Source organism: Nycticebus coucang, chromosome 3, assembly GCF_027406575.1.
Source record: "Nycticebus coucang isolate mNycCou1 chromosome 3, mNycCou1.pri, whole genome shotgun sequence".
Taxonomy (NCBI): Eukaryota; Metazoa; Chordata; class Mammalia; order Primates; family Lorisidae; genus Nycticebus; species Nycticebus coucang.
Window position 1 is genome coordinate 11,547,416 of NC_069782.1, and position 27,877 is coordinate 11,575,292.

The window sequence follows — 27,877 nt, forward strand, 5'->3', positions numbered from 1 at the left end:
ATGGAGCTCGTTATCCCAGATGCTGCGGTGCCCCCAACCCACATCCCCCACACCCTTTACGACCTGAGCCTGCCTGCCTGCGCAAGGGCTCTTTATCCCTGGCGGGGGCGCCCACTCAGCCGCTGCACAGGGCTAGGTGGAATCACCTGAGAGCAGGGCGGAAGGGCGAGTTGGGAATCCGTGCCTTCCTCGGCTCAGCAGGACGACTCTGAGGCCAGCGCGGGCGGTCTCCCCGCGGACAGCAGCAGTGGGCTGAATAGCGTCCCCTGCCGGCTCCCTTGCCCACTGTGCTACCGGGCCTCGGGGGCCGCGGGGCAATAAACCACTCGCTGCAGTAAGTCCTTGCGGAGGGTGGGCCCCTGCGGGAACCCCAAACCAAGAGAGTGTTGGCGTTGGGGCTCAAACCTGGAGCCCAGGCTAATCTGGCCTGAGGGGTTGTACGCACCACAGTCCTAGTGTGCATCCTGTATCGCGCGACACAAACCAGAAAGCAGCTGGCTGTCGGCAGCCAGGTGAGGGGAGCAGCAGGGCAGCAGCCCAGAGGCCAGGCCCTGGAGCCTCGCTGTGCTGGAAACAGAAACGCTCTGCCAATTCCTGTATTCATCACAGCGCCGGCCTATGATGACGCCCAGGACGCACTCCAGCCAAAAGCCTGCTCCCTTCTCTTACCGCTCCAGCTTCGCCAGTCTCGGGCCCTTTGTCACCTCCTCTGAGGCTCACATCTGTTAACTCTCAAGAAATGAGCAGAGGGCAATGAGTTGAGCAGAGTGCTTCAGAGACAATTCCAGGACGGCTGTGCAATTTGCCGGGTGAGCCAGCGCCAGATGAGAAATCGCTAGGGTCAAGCAGTTTTGCAAAATGCGAAGCTTTTGGCTGGGACCGAGGATCAGTTACTGGAAAGTTTCTTGCATCGTCATCACAAAACACCACCTTGTCAGCATGGCCAGAGAAACCATCTCGGATGATTTGGGGCCAGCCATCTCTCTGCCTTTAGAAAGATCCCTCAAGAGTGTGACTAACGGAGGAAGTGATGCCCGTTTTTTCTGCCACGATAAAAGCTTCAATGGGCACTATATTTCCATCTAAAGGAAATTTAGGAGGAAAACTCCCAGTCCTCAGTAAAGGATGAGAATACATTTCAGTTATTCATTCATCCGCTTGTTTATTTATTTGTCTAGCAGCACTGTGTCCTAAAGTAGTAAAAATAATACCGTTTGTCCAGTGCCGACTCTGTGGCTGGGCCAAGTGCTTCCCAGCCCTAATCCCACTTAATCCTCACAGCTCTCTGAGGTAGGTCTCATCATTAGCTCCATTTTATAGATAAGGAAAGAGGCTAAACAAAGCTCATTAGCTCTCCCCATGTCACCCAGGCAGGAAGGAGGCAGGGTCAGGTTTGGAGACAGGAAGATTTGAATTCTAATCTCCGTCTTATTTCTTATTAGCTCCGGTGTCATCATATCATTTAACCCATTTAATTAAGGCTTGGTTTCCTCCTCTGGAAAATGGACGTGCCTGTTGGAGCAGTTTGAGAGAACAGGCAAGAGCCGTCAGAGAGGTGAGGGCCAGCACTTTGAAGGACTAGTTCACACAATTAGTATCTATTGTCCAGCTTTTGTGTCCCAAAAGTATTTTGTTTTTCCCCAACAAAGATTAAATCTGTAGAATTTCTTTTTTTTTTTGAGACAGTTTCATTTTGCTGTCCTGGGTACAGTACTGTGGCGTCATAGCTCACAGCAACCTCAAATTGCTAGGCTCAAGTGATCCTCTTGCCTCAGCCTCCCGAGTAGCTGGGACTACAGGTACCTGCCACAATGCTGGGCTATTTTAGTAGAGATGAGCTCTCGCTCTTGCTCAGGCTGATCTTGAATTCCTGAGCTCAGGCAATCTACCACCTCAGCCTCCCAGAATGCTAGGATTACAGGTTTGAGCCACTGTGCACTGCCAAATTTGTGGGACTTTAAAAATCTTTCCCAGCAAGTGAGATTGGAACACTGAAGATGGACCAGAGACACATTTTTTTGTTTAAAGTCAGGCTCCAAACCCAGATCTGTTGACTTAAAAGTCGACCTTCCTGTCCCTCCCTCTGCTAGTACACACACCCCTGGGCACACAGCCCTCAGTGGGGATAAATCGTGAGGTTCTGGGTGCTTTCTGTCTCACCAGCTTCCTTTTTTTTTTCTTTTTTATTATTATTATTAAATCATAGTTGTGCACATTAATGTGATCGTGGGGCACCATACACTAGGGAGCAGGGCTGGCCTGCTATTGAAGCAATCACGCCTGTTTACAGCTACAAGAGGCCAAGAGGGGGCCAGAGACCTGCCCTGTCTGTCCAGCCAGGTGATACTTCCCTCTCCGCCAGCCTGTGTTTACCCTGGGGTTCCACTGGAGAAAGAGCCCTCGACTTTTAGTCTGAACAGTTATCACATATTTTCATGACCTGTTCAAAGTCTGCCAGATTCCAACTCATGGATTTGGGGGCTGACAATTCGTTTCAAGAATATTTAGAGGAAAGGACAGAGGACTTGACAGCTGAATAGAGGTGATCATGGGAACAGTGACAGCCCTTTCCTTTGCTTAGCACTTTACAGTTGCAAGGCATATCTTAAGCAACAGGTGGTGTCAGTTTTGACCCTCATGGTACCTCTGAGAGAGCAGAGAGGTGAGAGAAGGGGGTATTGTCATTCCAGAGCCTAGCCATGTCAAGTGACCTGCTGTCTAGGAATCACAGCAGGAATGTGCTCACCAGGGAGAGCCTGGAGGGAAGGAGGGGCCAGAACAGAGGAGGCCTGGGGGAGCCACTTTAGGAGCATGGAGCAGAGAAGCCTCCAACATGGGAGAAAGACCAGCAGGGGGAGGGGACAGGAAGAGAAGCCGGAGGAGGGATGTCACAAGCAAAGAGAGGAAAATGCCAGGAAGGAGGAGACTGTGTCAGCTCTGCAGAGATGCCCCTTTAGGGACAGTGCAGAGATGTGGCCAAGAGTGTAGTTCAAAGAGCCAACCGGTCTAGGTTCATGGCTAGCATGTTGCTAAACCTCCTTGTGCCTCAGTTTTTCTCTCTGTAGAATGGGGATAACAATAGTCCCTCAAGAGTTACCATGAGTTCTGGCACATAGTAAGTGCACAGTGTCCTCTCTTCCTGAAGCCTGGTTTTGGATTTGACCATACAGCCATGAGCGACTTTCAACACAGGTTCAGGGGAAGATGGTTTGCAGCAGATTATGGAATAGGTAGGAGGTGAGGGAATGAATGAGGCTGGGGAAGTCCTTGGAGGAGCCATGCTTTGAAGGCCTGAGGGATGGTCTCCCTTGGAGAGCTAAGAAGGGCTCAGGCTTGTGTGGACAGCAGAGGTGCCAAGAGGGCAATGGACATGGAAGGCCCAAAGGGGACAAATGTCAGAACATGGCCTAGAGGTGATGGCAGATGCCCTGTACCCAAGGGACTGGTGTGGGTAGAGCAGCCACCTCCCTTCTCTGAGAGCCCAGAGGTAGATTAGGACATGGGCTGTAGGGTTGGAGGGAGGAGAGACATTTGAGCTGGATCTGGAACTTGACCAGAATTGAATCAGGCAGTGACAGATGGGAAAGGTCCCCCTGAGCAGAGTCCCCTTCCCTGCCTCATTGAGATAACTAACTATCTTTGGGTTAAGACAATGTTTTTTAAACATTCCTTGTTTTCCAGAAGGCTTCCTAGATTTGACTCCCAGCTCTGCTACTGTGTGGCCTCTGGCAAGTTACTTAACCTCTCTGTGCCTCAGTTTTCTTACTTGCAAAATAGGGATCATGAGATCATGAGGCTACCTACCTGTACAGACAGTTGTGAGAATGAGATGACACACTGTTAGGAGAGAACCTGGGGTGGAGGTCAATTTCTGTGGGCTATAATTATTAATTAGTCTCACCAGGGGCCTACTTTGAAAACTACTGGGTTAAAACAACAATCCCTCCAGAGACCAATACTGAAGTGAGGTAATTTTGACCCATATTCATAGAATTCCTAATCTCCATTAGGCACTAGCATATGATGGCTGCAAGGAAGACATGGTCCCAGCTCTCAGGGCGTGCACCATCAGACCACTACGCTCAGACAGCTCTGCAGGCTTGCTCCGCCCAGTCCTTTCATCTTCACTACAAAACCCCCACGAAGGATCTGTTATGGCTCCCTCTCCACACGGGAGGAAATAGGCAGAGAAGGGTGGCAGCTGCCCACATGCACACAGCTAGGAAGTGGCCACTGGAGTTCAAATCTCAAGGCTCTGGCTCTGGAGCCCGTGATCATGTGCACTGCCGGTGAATGCAAATGGCGGTGACAGCCGGTGAGGAGTATCTAGGCAAGTTAAGAAGGGACAGCAGGGCAAAGGCCTTGGGGCAGGACAGGCAGGTTGAAGGTGAGAGCCAGTTGCCCTAAGGGAAGAAAGGCCTGGTTGAGGGTGAGAGCCAGCTGCCCTAAGGGGAGAGAGGCCTGGTTGAAGGTGAGAGCCAGCTGCCCTAAGGGGAGAGAGGCCTGGGAGGAGGCTCCTCTGCCCACCAGGACTGACAGCCTTGCAGGGAAGGCAAACTTCACCCCAGGACAGCAAGAAGCCACTAGGGGAGACTGACAGTGGAAATGTGACAAGATTTAGAAAGATCACTCTCCACGGTTGAACAGGACTTAGCTATTGAAAAAAACCTGAGGGGAACTTTGGGTCCTGACACAGGCCCTTCCAAAGAACATTAGGTGGAAAAGCCTAGTAAAGAAGAGTGTGGTGCTGGCGGCTTCTGCTGCAGGGGGAAGGAGAGAAAGACGTGTCTGCACGCTGTGTGCTGGAATTATGCAAAACCTGAGTAAAAGGGTGGGGGAGCTACAGGCCTGGGGGTTGTTCTCTGCAGATTCCTTTCTGTCTTTTAAATTTTAAACCTTGGGGAGATATTGTCTATTTGAAATAAAAAAATTTTAAAGGTGATGCTGGCCACTGAGTGGAAAATGGAACTGAAGGTCAACAGTGACTCCCAGGGCACCAGGAAAGAACAACACTGGAAGTTAAATTCCTGTGTAGAGGGGGATAATGGGAAGCCGGATAAGATACCCCCAGCCACAGGGGGAGGGCCAGTCTGGGGCCATTTCTGTGTCACTTGCTCCAGGGGATTATGTGGGGTGGGGGCTGCAGAAGGGGAAAGAAGGCTAGAGAAATAGGGACTCATGAACTTGACCTCTAGCAGAAATTGACCTAGGTTCAGACTAAGCGCTCCGGAATTACCTGTCCCCTCCTTGGACACAACCATATGCGTGGAGTGTGGAAACAGCAAGGGGACATCCATAGGTGCGGGTGACACCTCCAGCAGGACTCAGAGCCAAAAGCTGGCTCCCCTGCTCCATCAGCCTGCACATAGCCACAGACACTCTAAACATGGAACATTCCGGGAAAGCAGAGGAGGCATCTCGGGCTCTTCAAAGGAGGCCTTCGGGTGGCTCTGGAAAGATTTGCTCAACTTCAAATATTAATAAAAGCAGCAGCAAAGTAAATCAAAGGCGGGGGGCGGGGCGCAGCCCTTGCGCACTCCTGCAGCAGGCGTTTTCCCAGCTGCTGCTGCCCCCTGCTGACAGGATCAGGACATCGCGGCCCCGCGCCGTGCCCAGGCCCCCGCGCAGGGATCCACTTTGCATTTCGGACGCACAGAAGGTGAGTCAGTCCCATTTTCTCGGCCCTTTATTGAGATGGCCACCGCCAAGCACTGCATCAGCGGAGACATAAACAACCAGGCCCACGTGGACAGGGGAAGAAAGAACAGCGAAGGTCATTCCCCCTAGAAGGCAGTATGGCGCATTGTAAGAAGCTGTAAAACAGCGTTATAAACCCCCTCAGGGAGACATCGTCACCCCAGTATAGCTGTTCATCAGCACTGGTGTTTATTGAGTCTTACCACCTGTCAGGCATTAGCTAGACTCAGCTGTGGTCACTCATCTGGGCCCACTGGAGCAGGTAAGAGATTGAGACACAAATCAGAGGTGACAAAGCAGCGACTCAAACCCTGGCAGTCTGAGTCGCAGGTCCTTGCGGATTTCAGTTTTAAAATCAGTATCCTTTACTCATTGAATTCAGACATCTAAATCCGTGGCTTTCATCCCCAGAAGATTTTGCCCCCCCTCCCCCCAAGGGACATTGGGCAATGTCTGGAGACAGTTTGGGTTGTCTCAAGGAGGGAGGTGATTCTGGCAGCTAGTGGATAGAGGACAAAGATGCCACCAAACATCCTACGGTGCTCAGGACAGCCCCCACAACAGAGAATGTCCCCCCCCAAAATCTCAGTAGTGCCGAGGTGGAGAAACCATGAACTACATACATAAAATTTCTACAAATTTCCTAGCCCTCTTTTTGGCATTGATCTCTGACATGAGGGCATTCGAGCAAATCTGCTTTAACGTATGAAAGACATTCTTCTTGAGGACTTGTGCAGAATATCTCTCCAGAGACCTTTTTCCTACTAATTTTCCCAACACCTCTTATTTATTCAAAGGTATTGTTTCATATCTGACAATCTCACTACTATACCTTGAAGGAATGGGGCTGTGATGGGCTTAGGCAGAGGGAGAACCCCCTGGCTGTCAGGTGCGATGGCAGAGGGACTGGGGCCCTGCAGTGGGCACAGTCAGCCACAGTGCCATGCGTGGAATATTGCGGCTGTCCCTGGCAAGGAGCCACAGCTCTCCCACATGCAGCTCATGAGGAATGTTGGGAGACATTCGACCCCAGGATGATTGAACAGTTTCTAGAAACAACTTGTCAACAGCTGCCCCCTCTGTTCCCTTCTTATCCAAAACCCCTGTAATCAGCCTCAACAGCCCAGACCTTGGCTTCATGAAACAGCACTGTTAACCCCTCCTCCTCCACATAGTATATGGATCTAGCTAGGGGTGCAGGCAGGGGGAGGGGAATGCTGCCCCCATCTTAATAGTCACTGAACCTCTACCAGAAAGAAGCCCATTACCTGTGCAAGAACTGATATTCAAGAATCGGTCCTTATTAAATGAATGAATGAATGACCAGAAGGGTGAACTCTACAGGATTCATTGATTAACTCAAACGTATGTACTGAGTGTCTCACCATGCTGGTCACTGTCCTAGATGCTGGGGTAACAAAGAGGCCAGGTCCCTGTTCTCATAAAGTTTACCTTCTGATGTGGGGAGGCAGATACTATGCAAATAAACAAACTTTAAGGAGGCTGGGCAGTTGGACTTATTTGGGAAAAAATTTAAGATAACGATAAAAGATAATACAAATGTTAATGTACAGTATAACTATATAGCATTTACACTGTAGTCGGTATTATAAGTATTCTAGAGATGATTTAAAGTACACAGGAGGATGTGTGTCAGTAACATGCAAATACTATACCATTTTATGTAGGGATTTGAGCATCCTTGGATTTTGGTGTCCACCGAGGTCCTGGAACCAAAGCCTCATGGATAAAGAGGGAAAGACTGTAATCTCGGATAATGGTGAGTGCTATAAGGAAAGTAAAGCAAGTCAAGGAGATTGAGACTGAAAGATTGGGAGCAATTCTTCAATTGGATGCTTCAGAGGGTTCCCTAGGTAAGTGACATTTGAGCAGAGCTCTGAAGATCATGACAGAAAGACCTATACCTCCATGCTGGGAAGACAATATGCAAAGGCCTTGGACATAGGAATATCCCTGAGGAGTTTGAGAAACAAATGACCAGATATGGTTGATCAAGGTAGTTCCCAGCATTACCTAAGAGCAGTCATTCCCATCATAAGCATACATCCGAATCACCAGGACAGCTTATGAAAACACAGATTGTGGGCTTCACCCCCATGTTAAGACAGTCTGGGGTGGGGCCTGGGAATTTGCATTTCTGAAATACCCCCAGGCGATGCTGGTCCTGGGATCAAAGTAGAGGGCGTTTTTTCCTTCCCATACCTGGTCCTTTCCTGCTCATGCTGACTACACACAGTCATAGAGCACCACTGCCTGGTCATCTGCTTCTCCAGATGGTTCTGTTCACCTCTACATCCTAGTAAGTACTCAATCAATATCCACTGCATGAATTCCTCAAAGAAAGTTCCTACACCAGGCCTTGCCTCACTTTCTTCTACCATTCGGCTGTTTGATTTGATGCATTCCCATAAATCCCTGGCTTTGTGGGTGCTATCCCATCTACCCAGCACAGCCTTTTTCCTTTGTCCATCTCTCAAATTCCTATGAAGTTCTTCTTATAGAATATTCTTCTCCATTCTCTCTCCACTCCATCCGAGGTTAGGAATGCTCCTCACAGTGCTGGGATTCCTGCCTCCACTCATGTCACAAGGATCTGTCTACACCTTTATCTTTCTGTCTTAACTACAGGACACAGATAGGCAGTCCTCAGGCTGAACCATCAACAGAAGTTCCTACTGCAGATCCCATGTTTTAAATCGAAGTTCATTGCCAAAACGTACAGGTCAAGAGATTTCACACAAAAATCCAGATTCCTTTTCCCTGGAAAAGTCAGGAAACTACAACTTGGGGCTTATATTCCCCATGGCCATGGCAGGCCAGCAGTGAGGACAGGGACTCTGTCATCTTTGCTTCTGTGGCTCCAACAACCAACACAGTGCTTGGCCCATGGTAGGCACTCAAGAAAATCTTGATCATGAAACTGGAGAAACTATGCCAGGTTGTGGAAAGAAAGAGCAGTTCTGGGTTGGTACTGGATCTAGCTGGCTTGTTGTATGACCTTGGCCTCTCTCCCTGGACTTGAGTTTCTTTTCCTTAAAGTAACGATAGTTTCCACTTCTCAGATTTGTGGAATACAATAAGAAGGAGGATATGAAGTGCTTAGCACACACCTGGTATATAAAGCTCCATGTGTTATTATTTCAAGGAGCTCAGTAAACATTTACTCTCTAGGATGACAGGAAGAATGAGAGGGAGTTCAGATCCCAGCTCTGCTACTCACTAGCTATGTGACCTTGAACACTTGAGTTAACCTCCTTTGGGCCTTAGTTCCCCCAAGAAGAAATTGACATGAGCCTTACAAGGGTTATTGTGAATATAAAATAAAAACATGAATATTAGGGTGGCGCCTGTGGCTCAGGGAGTAGGGCGCCAGCCCCATATACCGAGGGTAGGGGGTTCAAACCCGGCCTCGGCCAAACTGCAACCAAAAAATAGCCGGGTGTTGTGGCGGGCGCCTGTAGTCCCAGCTGCTCTGGAGGCTGAGGCAAGAGAATCGCGTAAGCCCAAAAGCTTGGAGGTTGCTGTGAGCCGTGTGACGTCATGGCACTCTACGGGCGGCAAAGTGAGACTCTGTCTCTACAAAAAAAAAAAGAAAAAAAAATATGAATATTAAACTAATTCATCCCTAAAAGCACCTAGACCAAGGCCAGCATGCAGTATGTGCTCCAATAAGCCAGCTGTACCTGTTACAGCTGCTCAGAAGGGTGTTAGACTAGAACCTCACAGGAGCCCTCATGGTTCTAAAATTCTCTGACCACCTTAAACCCAGTGACTCTCAGTCATTCATTCAGCTGTCTTTAAGTCATTGAGAATACATAGAAGGCTCTTGGGGCAGAGAATAGAATTCACCATACAGGTGTTTACCCTCTCTGTGGAAAGTTCCAAAACGCTCTTATGATGGTGCTAAAAGCACCCAGAGTAGTAGTAACAGAAGGGGGAAAAGGAGTGTGGTACAGAGAATTGTCCTGTGAGAGAGATGCTATTATGATCCCCACCCACAGATGAGGGAACTCGGGCTTTGGAGGCTTCCCCAGATGTATCTCAGCATCTGATCTATGTGGAGCTGGCTAGGGAAGGTGCTTCACTCAAGGGGACCTTTAAGGGATTAACGCGATCACTCATGGCGAACAAGTTGGCTTGGAGGAGGGCCAGCAAGAGGGAGGCAGACAGAAACTTCCTGCTCACCCAGACCCAGGGAGTTTGAGACGGACTTATGCTATGCTACCAAAGGAAAAAAGCAATTAAGGGGAATGAAATAGAGACAGGCCTTTGCCATAATACCAGGAATCAATCCCAAGGAAAGAAAAAATTCTAGACAACTTGCATTGTTTTACTCCAAATCAAGGGCTGAAACTATCATAGTCATTTGTAGAGAGAGAGTGTGTGTGTTCATTCTCCTGCACAAGGCTGGTGGCTGCAGGATGACAAAGAGCAGCTGAGAGAAGGCAGAATGGTCCAGGTGTCTGAAGGGCACGCAAATTCTTAGCCCGGGCATCTTTGCCAAGGGGATGCTCTTCCCTTTCAGCATTGGCCATCAAAGATCCCAGGGGCTCAGTGAGAGTGAGTGCATTTGGCCAGCCTATGATGGTGATGATAACCTTATCTGTCCAGTAAGCGTCCTCTCACTCATCCATTCCATAATCACTTGCTAAGCACCTGTGTCCCAGGCACTTATATGCTCTTTCAATCCCAACATTCAGCCCACAAAGTGGCTTCTACTAGGCCCATCTTTAGAGGCTCAGGGATAAGATGACTTGCCCAGACCCGGAAGATGGTAGGGATTTATGTCTCTGACGACCTGACCACAAGCAGGAGGGACAATCCCACCCCTGCTCCATGTCAACTGATACTTTAGGAGCTTCCCTGTGTGATAAGCATATAGTATGTGATGCAGTCTCCATTTTGCAAGAGATCAAATGGACTAAGAGGAATATGTAACTTCAAATTCATGAGTCCAACTGCCCAGCCTCATTAAAGTTTACTGTTTTCCTTTTTGTTAATAGGTATCACTTTAAACATTTTCATATTTTAGATTTAAAGCCCATACCGTTCTTGAAATTTTAAAATCAGATTTCCCTACGGGATACGGGACAAAGACTGGATTTTTCGGTGTACCTCCTAGGCTAGCCGCGCTCCCCGGAACCTGGGATCTGGGGCAGCGGCAAGAACTTGTCTGCGCTCGCCAAACCAGCAGAGAGCTCAGCTTACCCAACTGCGGCCTCAGCCACTGCGCAGGCGCCAGACTACAGCTAGCCGGACTGGCCAGATCGTGGGCAGAGGGTGTGGCGAATCAGGAGGACATCCAAGCCAGGCTCTGGCCAGTCAGAAAGCTTCTTTTATCAACTCTCCGCTTGAGGTTAGCGCTTCTTTTCCGGACACATCCCCTACCCACCACACTCCTTGGGGAGCGGGAGTCGGGGATGGAAGTGAGTAACATCACTTACAACCATTCGTCAAGTGGAATGAATTTGAAGAGCAGATCTTCCTACGAATTGTACCGCAAAAGAAGCCATTAGCCACGCCCCCTCCTCCCACTGGATCTCCGCGAGCATTCGGGGGTGGGAGCTTTTGGCGACAACCAATCGAGGCTCAGCGAGGAGAAGGAGGCGGGGCCGATGGGCGATGGTTGCCTGGCAAGAGCGTTTGGCGCGGTGCTTGGGACGCAGTGGGTACTGGATTGTGTCCTCCAGACCCGGGGCTGGGCTGGGAGTGCAAGCCGCGTCCCTTCGTGTGCATCTTACCGGCCTGCCGTCTGGGGCCTTGTACCGGGCCGCCTGAAGCCTTGTACTGGGCCTCCTGGAGCCTTCTCGTTCCTTCCACCGCCAGCGCCCGATACTCGCCCTCAGCCCAGCCCAGGAGGGCCAGGCCTGCTCTGTCTCCATCCCCATCCCCACCCCGGGCACAGGCCCTTGAGACCAGCCCTCCCCACTTTCCCGGCCCAGGCTGGCCCAGGGCCCCGAAGCCCACCCACCAACGCCTGTAGCAGCCGCGCCTGCCCTCTCTGGTCCGTGGTAGTGTTGGTTACCATGGTGAAGCTGGCAGCCAAATGCATCCTGGCAGGTGAGTCTGAAAACTTGCGCTTGAATAACAGTGGTCTCCTGAGTCCAGAGCCTTCGTAATTTATCGAGAGCTTTTGTTCGCGTAAATTGTCTACCCTCTTTCCCTTTCTGGCTCCCAAAGGCGAGTTGCTGCAATTACTGATAGAGTAAATTACATTAGGCTGGAACAGTTATCTTCCAGAGCACATTTGTAGCTCCAGCTGATTTCCCCTGCTCCCTGTCATACTCGGAGACCACCTTCACCAGTTGAGCTGACTTGTTAAAAAATAACTCGTTAAAAAAACTTGGAGGAGCAGGCTCGTTAAAAAAATCAACTTAAGCAAACCGTAAGTGCTTCAGCTAAATAAGCATCAATGACTTTGGTAGTCTTTACTATGGGATTTTGACATACACACACCATCCCCTCTGATAACAGAGATAGGAGAGAGTGACAAGAGTTTGCAAAAGGCACCGGTATGTTGTGTTTAAGACTCAAAGTTAATACTGCACTAGCCCAAAGTCGGGAGGATATAAACGTTCAATCCACCAAAGGTAGGAATCCTTGTTTTTGTTGACTGATATACTCCAAGCACCCAGAACAACACCTGAAACATAGCAGGTGCTAGCAAATATTTGTAGAATGAATGAATATACCGCATACACATTGGTAGTGTTTCCCTTGTATCAGTTTGCACATTTAGAAAAACAATACTTTGGATTATAGACATATGACTACAAGATACATATGTATTTTACTGAGTCCTTACTATATGCTAGGCACATGTATTTCATCATCTCACTGTAGCATATTTCCTGTCTTCATAGGAAGATCTGTTCTTGTTCTGATCTCACTGAAATGATAAGAGGTGTTGGCCAGGGTCAACCCCTAATAAGGGTCATACATGGGATTTTAACCTCCAGATCTGTCCACCTCCAAAACTCTTTTAACTTGTATTGCTGTTGAAACCTGTGACCTTTCCAGGCTTCCCTGACCAGCTCAGGAAAGAAATAGTGAGAAATTTGTACGGTAAAAGAGATTCCTTTTTTTTTTTTTTTAATTCCTCTCTTCCAGACTGAAAATAAATTGTAATATCTTTAGTGACTTCTAATTTGAAAATAAAAGGGTCACACAGAAAGATGACTGACAATAGTACCTAAATCGTACTGGAGCAAAATAAATTAATGATTCTCAAGAGAGTCACTAGTTTCCAGAGCACCAGGGGAGGCAGTATTGTGTAACAAAAATAATTCTGCCTGTTCCTCTTACTGGCTGTGTCATCTTGGACAAAGCGCTTTTTTGAGCTTCGGTTTCCTCACAGACAAGGTGGGAACATTTTTATCTTCTAAAGTTAGATTCTTTACAAATGGGCTTTTCTCTCTCTCTCTCTGTGACTGTTCTTTCTCCTAATTCTTTTTTGATTCAACTTCCATAGTGGAACTAACAGCACTTTTTGTGTGTCAGCACTGTGCCAGACCCTCAGTACAGGTCCCCTCCCTGAATCGTCCTCACAACAACCCTCTGGATTTGGTATTATTGTCATCCTCATTTACAGATGAGGCAACTAGGCCCAGAGAGGTGAAGACACTTGCCCTGGGTCACACAGCTGGACACAGCAGAGTTGTATGATCCAGAGCCTGGGTCCTGACCCAGGGGATCAGATTTCCAGGGCTTTGTTCTTACCCCACACTGTACTGTCTTTATGCCACTTTCCTTTTTACCTTTCTCTGTCCATTGTCCTCTGGGCACTTTTTTCTCCTGATTTCATCCATAGCCTGAGTAAGGGGCTCCTGAACTCCATCCTGCCCCTCAGTCTGCAACCTCCTTTCAAGGCCACAAGGGCATTTCCTTCTGAACCTTCCCAGGCACTAAAAGACCTCAGCCAAAGCACTGAATCAGTCCCTTTGCCAAATTCTCTTTCTCCACCCCAACCCCACCACATGCACCCCACTGGTTAAACAAAAGTACCAGTCAGAGAAAAATGACTGGTTTTTCTCTTACAACTGGTCATAGAGAAACCTGATATTTAGTTCAAATGTTTATTCCTTTAGCAGATATTAAGCACCTACTATGTGTGAGTCTCCATGCAAAGTGCAATGGGAATACAAAGATGAGTCTGCCCAGTGCTTACAGCCAACGAAGAGCTCAGATGTGCACACTAAGTACAATGCAGCAGGCGCAGACTAATGCCCTCTGTGTGCCAGATAAGGAGGACATGCCTCAAGACACAGACAGCTGTTACTTGTTCTGGCTTAAACAAAGAAAGAAAACAACACTTGATGTTTCTCTATATTTTATTTACTCAAGAAATACTTTAAAAGTAGTTACTATTTGCTAGGTACTGCATGTGTTAACTCGTTAAATCCCCATAACAATTCTGTGGAGTAGGTGCTGTTATTATCCTGTTTTGCAAAGATAGCAACTGAGGCACAGAGAGATGAAGTAATTGATTTATAGTCGCATAGCTAATAAGTGATGGAGCTGGAGTCACTCCCGTGTCTGTGCACTTGTAGGCTGTGATACACTCCCTCTTATTAAATGTGGGGATGATAATAGCGCTCCCTGGAGGGTTGGTTTGATATCAAATCTCACATTGCCAGCGATGGTGCGCGTTACCCACACAGGTAAAAGACGGAGGGGGAAGGGATGACCTTCAGAGGCTATGCAGGAAGGAGACTGATTTATTATTATTATTATTGCAAAATATTACGGGGGTACACATGGTTTTGGTTACATGGATTGCTTTTGTAATGCTTGAATCAGGGTTGTAAACGTGCCCGTCACCCAGGTGGTGTTCATTGTACCCATTAGGTTGGAAGGACACTGCCTGAGCTATACCTGGCAGAGAATAGGCCGAATGTGAACTTGGACTAGAGAGACCTGGAAGGAGGTGGTCTTGAGTAATTTTTAGGGACTGAACAAACAGGAGTATATGGAGCCCAGGTTTTGTATAAGGGATTGCTGGAGAGTGAGTTGGGAAGCCGGTTAGGGCTGCTATGAAGAGTTGCGGGCAGCAAGGAACCCTGGGTGGGCTGTGTGAGGGTTTGATGGGATGAAAGCACTGTTTTATGAAGGTCCGTCTATGGATATCATGCTCAGGACAGGTTAGAGCAAGGAGTAAAGAGGAAGAGAGAAGGCCACTTGGGAAGTATTTTCAGTCAAGGCCTATTCAAGAAAACAGAAAATGCATTTGTCTTTTCAATGGAGAGATTTTAATACATGGAATTGGTTCATCAGGCGTTGGAGAAGTGGAAGAGTAAGAAGGCAGCCTTGTTGTGACACAGAGTGGTGGACAGAGGTTGGGGGCGTCAGAAGCTAGAAAAAGAGCCCCAGAGAGCAGTGATCCAGACCTCCAAGGAAGGGGCACTGTCCTGTTGTTAGTGCTGGCACTGCAGGAGTTCTGTCACCTGCATATGATGCCACCACAATGCCACTGATCCCTAAGACTCATTTCCCACTGGAAGGAGCTCAGCCCTGTGCTCAGGGAAAGACAAGACCAAACCAGTTCCAAACCATCCTGGTCTGTATTTTGAGACCACTCCTGGTACCAAGGACTACACAAATCAGGATCCAGGCAAAAAACAGATGCTGGGCATCTCAATGGTGAGAATTTTGTGTAGGATGTTAATTAAACAGGTGTGGGATGACTGGAAAGACAAAAGAGGCGGCTGAGGCAGCATAGGCGGTAACTGCAGGGAGCAGTGTCACCCCTTGAGCTGGGTGGGCAGAGGGGAAAGGGTGGGGTTAGCAGCGCCTAAAAGCTTGGGGGAGGGGCCCTGGGAGCTGAGATGTAGACCTTTGAGGAGGGGGCACTGCCCACTGTTCTGAAACCCCAGAGGGGCCATAATAAGTCTGGTCTGGGGGTGCAAATAATGAAAATGGAGACAGGAAGCTGTTCCTCCCACTGGGGGCATGGCCAGAAGGGTAATGCTAAGACGAAGGAAAAGCAAAGGGACGGAGCAATTTCCTTCTCCCCCCTCCGGCCTTCCACTCTCTGGAACTCACATTAGCAGACCCTAATAGCAAGCTGTTGACACAGGGGAAATGTGTTTGCAGAGTTTCCACCCAGCAGAGCAGGGAGGGCTTGGGGCTGAGACGAACCCAGGTGTGAGCTAACCAGGACAGTGTCAGCAGTCAGAGCCAAGGAGGGTGACCTTGGGACAGAGCAAAGGGTGTAAGTGGCGCTAAGGAGACTGACTAGAGATGGGAAGATGGTGGAGGAGCAGTCAGAGGTGACAGGTTGACTCTGGGGATGGTAACAATGCATGGTGGTCTGGGTGGGCAAACCACTGAGGCCCCAGGCATGTGCCAGGAGCCTGGCTGTGATGCTGTGAGAGTGGATGAAAGCAGGCCATTCTAGCAGAAGCATCCACAGGTTCTCAGGAGTACAGAGCTTGGGAGGGAGATCCTGCCTCGAGAAGTGACAGTCAAAGTGGTGACAGTTAATGAGACAGAGTGGCAGGAGAACCAGGCCAATGCAGGGTCACCCAGGCCACAGGGACAGGGCTCAGGAAGGAGAGGCAGCTTCAGGCTGACTCACATCCTTCAGAATTGTCAAGAAGGATGGGAAATGAGAGGAGATCACTGGACTTGCCAGTCATGTCTCGGTGACCTCACATGGTGCCTTTGCAGACGTCCTCCTCCCTGTCCCACAGAGCCCTCGCTGCTTTGACCCACAGCCTCAGCCCTTGACCCTAGGGAAGCCTCCCACACTGACGAGCCCTATTGTTCATTTCTTTCCTCGCTGCTCCCCAGACACTTCGGTTCTCAGTCTATGCTGTCTGAATTTGCACTTGTCATCCTGTTGCTCTGCAACATGTTTATCCGTTATTTCACCTCCCTATGCTTGGTTCCCCCTCTTCACCAACACAGGAAGTTTGCTATAAGTGTTGGTGACTCTGACTGACAGTCAGAAGAAAGACTTAGGAAATTAACCAGAAAATTGTGGAGAATTTCACAAGCAGGAAGGGCCAGTTTCCCACTGGATTCAGGAGCAAAATTGGAGTTGGGAGGGTGGATGCCATCCAGGCCCAAAGAAGCAAAGTGATGTGTGCTATTCGCCCTGAGATGGGTGGGTAACCCTATGACAGTCCAGGCTGTGATTACTGTGGATGTCACGGAAGGCTGCAGTGATGAGGGCCTGTAGGGCAGCACTAAATATGGGTCAGAAGTGGCCCTTGAGCTCTAGGAGAGGAGCGGGGCCTGATGGAGAGAGCACAAGTTGGAATCCTAGGCAGGTTACTGAGCCCTGTCTCTCCAACTGTCAGATGAGGTCAATGATATGCAGCTTGGCAGGGAAGGAGTGAACAAGACGGGTTGGTGAGGAGGGCTCAACACATGTTGGCTCCCTTCTAAGAAGCGGTAACAGATAGAAAAGCCAGACCTGAATGGCTCACTCAAACCTGGGGGAGTTCACGTAAAGTGAAATGCCACTAGTAGTCAAATACTTGTCTAATAAGAGAAAATTATAGGCGGGGCGCATCAAAGCTGAAAAGTGAACAGAGCGCAGGCTGTTGAGAAGGGGAGTAGAGGTGTTGAAGCCAACTGTAAAATGGGGAAGCAGGTGAAAGAGGGTGTGCTGAGCGATGCTGGTGGGGGGGCGAGGAGTGCTGCAGTGACTTTGCTGAGAAGCAGGAGGCCTGAGAAAGCAGAAAACAGAGTGCTGTGGGGTGGGGGCTGGGTAATGGTTGCGGGAGCGATTGGTTAACCCTGAGTGAGTGACTTCAGGTGTGAAGACTCATGTGCCACTCAAAAACAACTGGCTTATCAAAAGAGGCCAAAAAGGAGGCCGAACAGAGCCACGTTGGAAAAGTGGGGAGGACAAAGGGGAATTAAAGGTGGACAGAGACAGCTTCTGGCCCCTTGATGGGCACGGGGCGGGGGGCTGGGAGGGCATAGGGGAGGGACTCCAGATTTAGTTGCTCCTGATAGTCTTATGAAGGTTCAGAGATCAGACTGAAAACCAACATGAACCTTTAGTTCCGAGGTGCCGGTTCTGGGACTATTGACCAACAACAGAAAGTCTGGCAGACAGACCCAGTGGGGGTGAGGCCAGCCTGGAGGAAATGGTTGCCATTGCAAATAGAATTGTGGAGAGGCCCCTAGGAAGTTGGATCCTCAGAGGTCCCAAAGGGCATGCAGAGATGGAGATGGAATATGTCACTTGGAAATGGACTTCAGGATGGTGACCTAGCATCTGACTCCTTACATCCTATAAATCCCTACCCAGAAAAAAATAAAGTATCAGGTAGAAGCTCTAAGCTCAGACTACTTCTATGTGCAGGTGAGCCTCCACGCCTGCGCCATTCACACTGCTTTATCTTCAGAATGTCAAGGTAAATTCAAGTTTGGAAATGACAGGTTTTCCCCGTAGGATGTGTTTCACTGGAAGAGTGTCAGCTCTGTTTCCTGCGCTTCGGAGCCCTCCATAATCTCCGTTACCTTCTGGGTCAGTTCCTTTGGCTGAAGGGCTTAGCTGTGCAGAAATGTGCTCTGGCCGTACGAATTTTGCAGATGAGTCTCTTGGACCTATTGCCCTGCAAGTGGCCTCAGAACACATTCTTGTGAGAGCCAAGTTCATTTCCTCTGAAAATTCACTGGAGTTTCTGGTTTCTAGACTAGTGTTCTACAGCAGGAGAGTCTCAAGTCAGTGGTGTTTTTCTCCTCTGACCTCACAGGAGACCCGACAGTGGGCAAGACGGCCCTGGCACAGATCTTCCGCAGCGATGGAGCCCATTTCCAGAAGAACTACACCCTGGTGAGCTGTGGGGGTTGTAGCCTGCCTTAGAGAAAAGCGACGGGTTAACCCCGAGTGAGTGACTTCACAAACTTCCTTGAAGAAACCCTAAGAGCCTGAGGACAGGCTGCTCAGAGGACCATGTGGAGATTGTTTTTTCCACTAGCCCAGGGTAAGGGACTGTCCGCAGAGCAGATTGGCCAGGAACAACTTAGTCACCATGAGTAGCAGTTCACTCAGGGGCAATAAGGGGAGCAGGGACTAGTTGGTCCTCTCTGACCTCTGCAGTCTGAGCCACTTGTCACCCAAATAAATCCAGAACACAAACCCCTTGGCTAGGGATGTCCCTCAGGGATTGGGGAGCTTACTGTGTCCTCTACAACGTGCCCCCCCCCCCGGGGCGCTCACGTTCTTGGTGTTCCTCTGCAGACAACAGGGGTGGATTTGGTGGTGAAGACGGTGCCAGTTTCTGACACGGGCGACAGTGTGGTGAGTGGTGTCTTACCCCAGAGGGACTTGGGGCTACCCCAGCTGGGCCCGGGGTCTCCCTGGTCACCACCATCCTCCCTAGGAAGATGCGGTGTGAGGATGTAGCCTAGACTTGTCTGAACATTTGGAAACCCAACTGGGGAATGTGGAAAGCACTCAAGGGAGGGGCTGACGAGGAGGAAGGCAGGAAGACCAGTTGTCAAAGAACTGGTTAGCTAGTGTCAAAGTTCCTGACCTGGGCTCCTTTATGGGAACCTAGGACTCTGGACATTGAATGGCAAGATTTATGTTTGTCTTTGCATACCAGGAGAGAGGGTTCATAGCTTTCACCAGATTCTTAAATAGGTCCATGAGAGGGGAAAAAAAATTCTGAGTACCCCCATAAAGGGTAGACAGGGGCATAGGTAACCAGTATGCAAAGTAGATACCAGTCACACTGTGTGCTTCAGGGGCCAGAGGCCAGCCAGGGCAGGCCCAGTACCAGTGGGGAGCTGAGGGAGACTTCCTAGAACAACAGCATTAAGGGGCAGAGGGGCAGAGGGGCCTCTCGTGAGGGCTGGGGAACATTCAGACAGGGGCAGGAAGGGTGATTCCATGCCCTCTGTCAGAATCACACCAGAGCCATCCCACAGTGATGACTGGCTGTCCTACTTTAATCGCCTTCCCCAGGCCTACTCAGTGACCTCCTTTAAGAGGAATCGTTTTAAGATTTGAGAATCAATTTGGTTAGCAAAGTGCAGAATGACCTTTTGGAAACCAGAGCACTTGTCAGCCTGCTTAGCATTCTGTTCTGCCAGGTGGGAAGTCAGCTTGTTCCTGGTATTTTTGCACGCGGGGTTAGGAGAGTTGAGGCGCCGCACAGAAGTGCTGGTTGGTGTGGGAAACTGTTCACCATCTAAGACTGTGGAGTTTGCTCCTCTCAGCAGTGTCTCTCGCATGTCTGTCCCCAGACAGAGGGTGCTTGAAAACATGCGCACACGCGGACGCTTGTATTTTGCCACTAAGACGAGTCTGTAGTGAGTCGAGAGTGATCAGTGCCCCGGAGCCCGTGGTTTTCCCACATGAAGACATTCTCAGACAGGACATGCTTTTCTGATTCTAGGAACTCTTCATTTTTGACTCTGCCGGCAAGGAGCTGTTTTCTGAAATGCTGGACAAATTGGCAAGTAGTGCGCGGTCTGCTTCCCACCCACCACTGTTTGCCCTTACGGTGTTCATGCAGAGATTTCACTATGCCTTGGTCGTCAAGAGACGCTACCGTGGCAACAGTCTTTATGGGACCTTCCTTCAGCCTGGGACTTGTGGCCACTTGGGGGGAGAAGGAATGGCTAGTGTGCACAACTGCCCCACCTCCAGCTCTGGAGTGGCCAGTTCTAATGTGCCAGAGCCTGTGGCTCAGCCCTCCAGCCCTCCCACTCCAGGGCCTTCCCTCTTTTCAGCAGTCCCCTCCTGGTGGTGTCCTTTCACCACCCCCTTCTCAGCCACCCAGGACAGTGCCAAGTATGTCCTTCCTCTCTGGGGAGTACCCTAGAGGCCCAGTAATGAGGTTTACCCCTTGGATAGGGCCCTGGAGCTTCCATGGGGGTGTTCCGCTGGGTCTTGTTCTGAGACATGCCCCTGTCCACCCCTGTCCAACCAGGATCCAGCTTGCTGTACCTTCCAAAGTAACAGTCTCACTCATCTGGGCCAGTGAGCTAATTAGAGGGTTGGAGTTCTCCAGAGCCCTCCCTGCCTTCCCAAGAACAGCCACATTTTAATGGAAACTGTTTTCTGCCCTTTTTGTTGTCTCACAAAAGTAGAGCTAATGGCAATGCCTTCACATAGGGCTGGCTTCGTGCATGGTTCATGATGTTTACCAAGTGCCTACTGTGTGCATGGCCTAGCACTAGGGCTGTCTTGCCCAGCAGAAAGGATGATGTGTTTGGGCAAGTCTGGACTATAGGCCACCACTCAACTCATTCATTCTCTCTCTCTCTCTCTCACTCTCTCTCACACACACACACACACACACGCAAGTCTGGACTATAGGCCACCACTCAGCTCATTCATTCTCTCTCTCTCTCTCTCTCTCACACACACACACACACACTATAGGCCACCACTCAGCTCATTCATTCACACACACACACACACACAGAGCTGGCCCTGACTCTGGGTTCTCCCCTTCCCACTTCAGCTTGATCCCAGGCCTATCCAGGCTCCTTACTGAAGCCTGGAAGGAAGAGGGCTTGGTGAGTTAAAACCATGCTGAGGCATCTCCTGCGTGTACATAGTGTACATAGTGTCCTTGGACTGAAAAGTCAGTCTGTGAAGTGAAGGGATCATCAATTTGGTCCAAGCTTCTCCCAGCCTAGATACCACCAGGAGCCAGAATAGCCTTGTGGAGTGGGGAGTGAGCCCTCCAGAGCCCATCTTGGGCCAGCCTTCCAAGGACTGGAAAGGAAAAGGAGTTCATCTGGAGGGAAAGGGATTCTCCCCCTTACCCTGGGAGGTTACTGACACCCCAGAAATAAGCCAGGCTCTAATTGTACAGCATGGAAGTGCCCAGAAACCAGGGCATGACCAAGAGTCACATGCACCAAGGTGAGCATCCACGGCCTGTGCAGGGCCATCCTTTGTCCCAGTGGCAGAAGCAGGATGTCCTTGGACTCTGAGCTGCCCCTAAAGGCAACAGCCCCTGAGAGTGTAGCCCTGGCCCTTAATTAGGACATCGGGCCCTATGCAGTTGTCGGTGTGGTTTGGATTAGGGCTGATGCAGACACTGCAGGAGAAGCAGAAACTGCCCTTTGCATTTTAAAAAGCCAGCCCTTATTAAGAAGATGCAAGCAAACAAGCTTCCAGGGACTGCTAATGAAAGAAAGAATATTCTGCAGGGCTGCAGAGCACAAAGCGTAACAACTCACATGATAGCGGGCCTTCAGTGAGAATGAGTGGAAGGAGGAATTAATGAAACTAGTGGTCGGCAAAAGCAGGTTTCTGGATAGAGAAAAGCCACATTCCTCCTCCGTCTCCACCACTGTTGTTTTAAAACCATCTCTGACCTGGGTGAGTCACTAACTCTCCCCGAACTCAGTGTCTTCGGCCGCAAAGTGGGAATATTCAGACTGAGCCTGCCATTGGGAGGCTTCCCAATGATGCCCAGAAGCACCAGGCAGAGAGCCCTACCCCGCCCTGCCACTGAGCATGGGCCTCATCATCATTCCTTAGGGGAACTGGTTGATTTCTGTGGGTGTAGCTGTTCTCTGCCTCACATCTCTTTTATAGTGTTCATTTCTCTGCACCCTTGGAAGGCTGAATTTTTTCCCAGCCTTGAAGTTACTTTGCCTGTTACTGACACATGCTCATCCCGTCCCCCTCGCACAGTGGGAGAGTCCTAACGTCTTATGTCTCGTCTATGATGTGACCAGCGAGCAGTCCTTCAACAGCTGCAGCAAGTGGCTAGAGAAGGTCCGGTCACAGATTCCGGGCACCTCTCTCCCAGGTAGGAGCTGCAGACCTTTCCAGCAGCTGTCCTTCAGCTCAAGGGGGCAAGGGCATGGGGAAGTTAGCTGTGTGCGCAAGAAAGGGCCTCGATTGTACACAGGCTCTGCCTCGTAGCCACCACCCAAACCTGAGTCATCAAATGGGAAGGATGACACTTGCCTTGCAGGATTGTGGGGAGACTTGGGTTCTAATTCGAGTTATTTCCAGAAAGCTAACCTCAGGGAAGAGTTCCTCGTTTTCTCCTGTATGTGGGGTACAAGTAAACATTCAAGTCCTGTTGTCACTTCTGAATGCTTTAAATCAGTTTATTTTTCAGCCCTATGTGAGATCAACAAATTCTCCTCATTATAGGCTCGGGAAAGTGATCTCCAGAGACCGGCTCAGAAATTAGCTGCAGCTGATGCAGCTGGGAGCCGAACTCAATTACCTCTGAATCCCTGACTCTGAGCCGAGTCCTCAGATTAGTATTAATGACCATTTTAAAGTTTGCTCCACGTCCTAGGAATTATCACAAATGCTCACGTAAATTTGGCCCTAGCTTTCACAGCCTTGTGCCCTTAAGGAGGAAGATACACATGAGTTCTAGAAAAAAGGCTGACCAAAACTGTGTGTGAAAAGCAACGCCCTCCTATGACCCCTTGCTTTCCCCTTGGGGGTCACCTCCTTGAGGGTCAGGCAGCCTCTCTCAGGGGAGTTTTATGGCTCTCAGAAATAGTGTCCTTGCTTTTAGTCCCCCAGACCACTGGTTAAATGCCATGTTTTGGTTGTTTCTTTTGAGTAGGTGTTTTAGTGGGGAACAAGGCAGACCTGGCCAGCAGGCGAGCTGTGGACTCCGCTCAGGCCCAGGCATGGGCGCTGGGCCAAGGCCTGGAATATTTTGAAACTTCTGTGGTGAGTATCTGGGCTTGCTCAGCGGCCAAGTCTGGAGTGGGCCTCTGCTGGAAGCAGTTTGCACATGACCTCGCATGCATCAAGCTGTTATTCCACCATATGTGGGGTCTCATTTGAAACTGATGTTTATGTTCTTAGCCCAAGATCTTTTCTCCGTATAACAGTAGTCACTCATGCATTACAGTAAGGGGGAATCAGCAGGTCGGCCCTGGGAAAAGTTGCATCTCGATTAGTAAGAAATACAAGTGTATTGTGTTCAATTATTGTGACCCTTGAGGTCTGCCTGAGATTTTGGCTTGTGGTGTCATTGGAACATTATTCCTTCAACCCTCACATGAGTCCTGTACACCTGGAGTTGGCCCCACAGTTCCTGTTTCAGTATTACCAAGGTGAACTGAGTTGCCCAAGGTTGCAAGACTAGTGAAGGGCTGAGCCAGGACTAGGATTCATGGCTTCTGATTCCCATCAGTGCTCCCTGCCCTTGATCCCGCCCCAGGGTGACTCAAGGCCAGGCACGGTGGCTTACACCTGCAATCCAGCACTCTGGAAGGCCAAGGCAGGTGGATTGCCTGAGCTCAGGAGTTCAAGACCAGCCTGAGCAAGAGTGAGACCCCCATCTCTACTAAAAATAGAAAACTTGCTGGTCATTATGGCAGACACCTGTAGTCCCAGCTACTCAAGAGGCTGAGGCAAGAAGATCACTTGAGCCCAAGAGTTTGATGATGCCACAGCACTCTACCCAGGGTGGCAGAGTGAGACTCTGTCTCAAAAAAAAAAAAAAAAAAAAATCAGCAGGAGACCTCATTAAGTGGAGAAAGTAGGAATGATTTGTTACTGGCGTCTTTAGTATACATACACATGTGCTGTGATTTTGGCCATCTAGCACTGTGGAATCAGCTTCCTGTGTTTGGGAGTTCTGGAAGTCCCAGCCTCCTTGCAGCTAAGGTGAAGACATGTGACCCAGGCTGCCCCTGTCAGACACCAGTGTGAGACTTCACCAGGATGGGTGCAAAGTGAAGAGCCACCCTGCAAAAGCAGGTGTCCCTGAAACATCCATCTTGGACCCCACAGGAGCAAGGTGCCGGGGAGGCCCACTGGGCCTGCCACAGGCATGGTTATAACTTGGACCTTGCTTTGTTCTGATTCTTTGGTCCTCCAAGAAAGTCAGTGGGCTAGTTAAGCTCTTGGAGTTATCTTCTACACAAACTTGACTTCAGCTGCAGGTTATATCCATGGTTATATCTAGGAATTTTGACCAATGCTGTTGTTCGATTGCTGTATGGATGGGAACTTTTAAAACCCCCCAAAGCAGCATGTTTGCATAAGAGTGTAGCAGGTAAAGGCGGGTAGGTACTGTATCCTTGGGGGGAGAACAGTCACCGAGCTGGCATGGGAGCCAGAATGTTGTTTAATCTATTGGTGCCTTAGTTCCTCACCTGTAAACCAGGGATAACAAAACACATCCCTTGTTGAGTAATAAATATGAGAAGTAAAATGGCAAATATACACCACTTAGCACAGAGTCTGGTGAGTTATTTATATAACACATTTATATAACATTTATTTTACTATAATAGTAAATGCTCGATAAATGTTATATAAATGTTGCCCTAATAATCTTGTTTATACCATTATTAGTTACTAAATCCTTTTATTCATAACTTACACACAGAAAAATGTTACCCTTGCCTCTGGTCGAGTATCACAAATGCTAAACTAATGAAGTTCAAATTAGTGAGCTTTTACCGCATGCCCCCTGTCCCATCTTCTCTGTAGCATGCCTTTGAGCAAAGCAGTAGGCCATGGTACCCACAGAAACAATGTTTCAGTATCCCTCTTCCTCCATTCATATTTGTGAAACTGTCCCCTTACCCCAATATCCCGTATTCCCCAGAACCCTTGATGGGATTTAAAAATTAAAACCCACTCCCAGCACATTAGTTACCAAGGGCCACTGGGCTGCAGGTTTAAACTCTGTTCAGGTGTTGAAACGGGTGGGTGTAAATTATGCTTGAGGAGGCTGCAGTTAAGCACTTGGTATTAACTGTGCGAGTTAACTAGTCCCCCCTGAGTTGACGCTCACAGAAGCACCACTGGCAGCTCAGTTAAGAAAGCTGTAATTAAAAAGGAAATATAACCCAATGCAGTCTGAGATGCAGCCAAGTCCTGAAGCCAAGGCCATCTCCTTTCCTTCCTAAGCACAATGGTGGTCGTCCTGCTGCCCACCTTTCTAATACCTCTCAAAATTGGAAATTTTCAGGCCAAAAAATTAAAAAGCCTTTCTTTAAACAGAAGTTAAAATTTTTAAAACGTTGTTCATCACTATAAGGTGTTGGACAGTATCAAATACAAACAAGTGTTACAAGCACGTTCCATAGGGATGGCTGAGGGCCTACTGTGTGCTGGTGCTTTGCTGAGATCAGCTGTTTAGGCTTCATTACAGCCCCACTGGGCAGCACTCCTGTCCCTGCTGTGTAGATGGCAGACAGCCTCAGAAAGGTCATGCAGCTTTCCTGGGGTACCCAGCAAACGAGGGCTGGAACCAGGGCTAGGACTCAGCCCTGTCCAGCTTAAAAACATGGGCCTTCTAGAAGAGGTTCCCCCCACAAAGCATACTTGGGGACTCTCTGGGACAGAATTCTAGGCCAGATTGGTCTGAGCCAGCTCTAAGGATCCTTCACTCTAAACTGACTGACTCTACAGGTGTTCAAACTACATGAGCGAGTGTGTGATTAGTCACTTGACAGAAGGGTTCCTGTCACTGGCAAACCTCTTAATACCTGTGGAAATGGTTCACTTTCGTCTGTTTCAGCAGCACTCCATGGTGCCTGCCAAGGCTCGCCTGCATTGGAGTCCTTACTTTTTATGTTGGGTTCTCCCAAGATTGCACTTTGGAGAGCTTTCAAGTCCATTTAGAAGTCCTTGTGCATGTGTAGGCCTCGTTCTTTTTCCGCTCGATATTACCTCTACTTTTGACAGAGGCAGTGTTTTATTCTTTGATGTTGGTGTCGCCTAGGACCTTATGCTGTGCACAACCAGCAGTGCCTGGCAGATATAACTGAATTCTTTCTTACGTCTGACTAGAAGGTGACAGTTTCCAGGTCCTTGGCAGTTGTGAGCTTGGTACAGATGTTCATCTGAGCTTTAAACTGTCTGCTCCATCCTCAGCACACTCCCGACTGTTGCCACCTCTGTCCTCGCTCTTGTCCAGCTGTTTCCTTTGCTTAGGATTCCCCTTGCTAGAAAGTGCAGGGGACTTGGTACACGACACCTGCTGTTCTCTGCACATTTCTCAGCCTGGCTGGCCTAGGAGACAGGCAGCTCTTCTCAGATCGGGGAATCTGGATGCTAGGCTGGGCTCTGCACCAACCAGCTGGGCCACTTCACCCCCTGGGCCCCAAACCACTCATCTGTGAAACAGAGGCACTGAGCTTGATGACTTCTGGAACATTCTTCACTTTGGAAATTCTTCCGTTTCATTTGGATATTTCACTGCCTCTTATCAAAGCTGCACTTTTGCCAGCTGCCAAGAATCGTTTCAGAATGGGTTCTTGTGCATTTGTCGCCGGAGCTGTTGTCTTAAGCAGTGGGTTCTTTCTTCTGCCAGCTTATTTCAAAAAAAAAAAAAAAAGAAGAAGAAGAAAGAAAAAGAATTAAAAATGTGTGCACACACACAGAGGGTGAGAGAAGAGTAGCTGTTGAAAGCAAGCTGTTTTCTTCCCTCTGCGGCCTGTCCGGATTCGCCTGGGAGAGCCTGTCCACTTGGCAGCCCTTGCCTGACTTGGCCAGACCCAGCCTCACCTTGACTCTTTCCAGGCCTGGGTCTCACCACTTTCTCTCCTCTGGCTGCTTCAACCCTGTCCTGGAGATCCAGGCAGACCCATCCTGTCTGGCTCTTCCTAGGAAGCAGGGGTCTGCTTGCCGTCTGTTATTTTATTTTGATGTTTGGAGCCTCCATCAAAATTAAGTGAAGAAAGGTCCCATGTTAACATTCTGTCACACCTATAATGAGTGGCTAGAAGTACAGGCTCTGTAGAAACAGACCTAGTTCAGGCCCCAGCTCACCGTTTACAAAGCAGGTCTCTTCCTGTAAATTACCTCAATCTGCCCGTATCTCGGTTTCTTTCTTGTAAAATTGGCATAATGATAGTAGCTACCCCGAATGGGGTGACAAGGAAATGAGGCAGAAAGTGGGTGGTGGCTGAGTAAAGTAAATGCTGAGTGAGTGCTGGCCGTCTTTGATGACTGTAAAAATAACAGCCACCTTTCTAAACTGTCTCCACAGAAGGAGATGGAAAACTATGAAGCCCCTTTCCACTGCCTGGCCAAGAAGTTCCACCACCTGTACCGGGAGAAGGTGGAAGTTTTCCAGGCGTTGGTGTGATGTCCGGGTGGATTGTTCCGCACGCTGGGGCAGTGAGTGCCACTATGGACCTGGCAGTGGGCTCTGTCTCCTTGGAAGAGGAAAGAAGCTGGAATTGCCTCTATATATCATGACAGCTTTAAATAAAATTAGGAAAAAAT

At 49.2% G+C, this 27,877-nt stretch overlaps 1 protein-coding gene across 1 annotated transcript; it reads left to right on the forward strand.

Annotated features, from left to right (window-relative positions):
- IFT27 (intraflagellar transport 27) lies at positions 1–27,877 on the forward strand. The gene is made up of 12 exons (XM_053583347.1): positions 1–136; positions 451–512; positions 5,584–5,659; positions 10,244–10,278; positions 10,841–10,987; positions 11,268–11,778; positions 18,432–18,511; positions 18,920–18,979; positions 20,082–20,141; positions 22,343–22,460; positions 23,244–23,353; positions 27,639–27,877. Exons 1-12 carry the CDS (start codon positions 1–3, stop codon positions 27,735–27,737), a joined length of 1,494 nt encoding a protein of 497 aa, XP_053439322.1. The 3' UTR covers positions 27,738–27,877.

Coding starts and splice junctions, on each gene's coding strand:
- IFT27 (XM_053583347.1), top strand. CDS start 1: ATGGAGCTCGTTATCCCAGATGCTGCGGTGCCCCCAACCCACATCCCC. Junction 137..450: donor CAGCCGCTGCACAGGGCTAG/GTGGAATCACCT, acceptor TACGCACCACAG/TCCTAGTGTGCATCCTGTAT. Junction 10,279..10,840: donor ATCCCAGGGGCTCAGTGAGA/GTGAGTGCATTT, acceptor TGTACCTCCTAG/GCTAGCCGCGCTCCCCGGAA.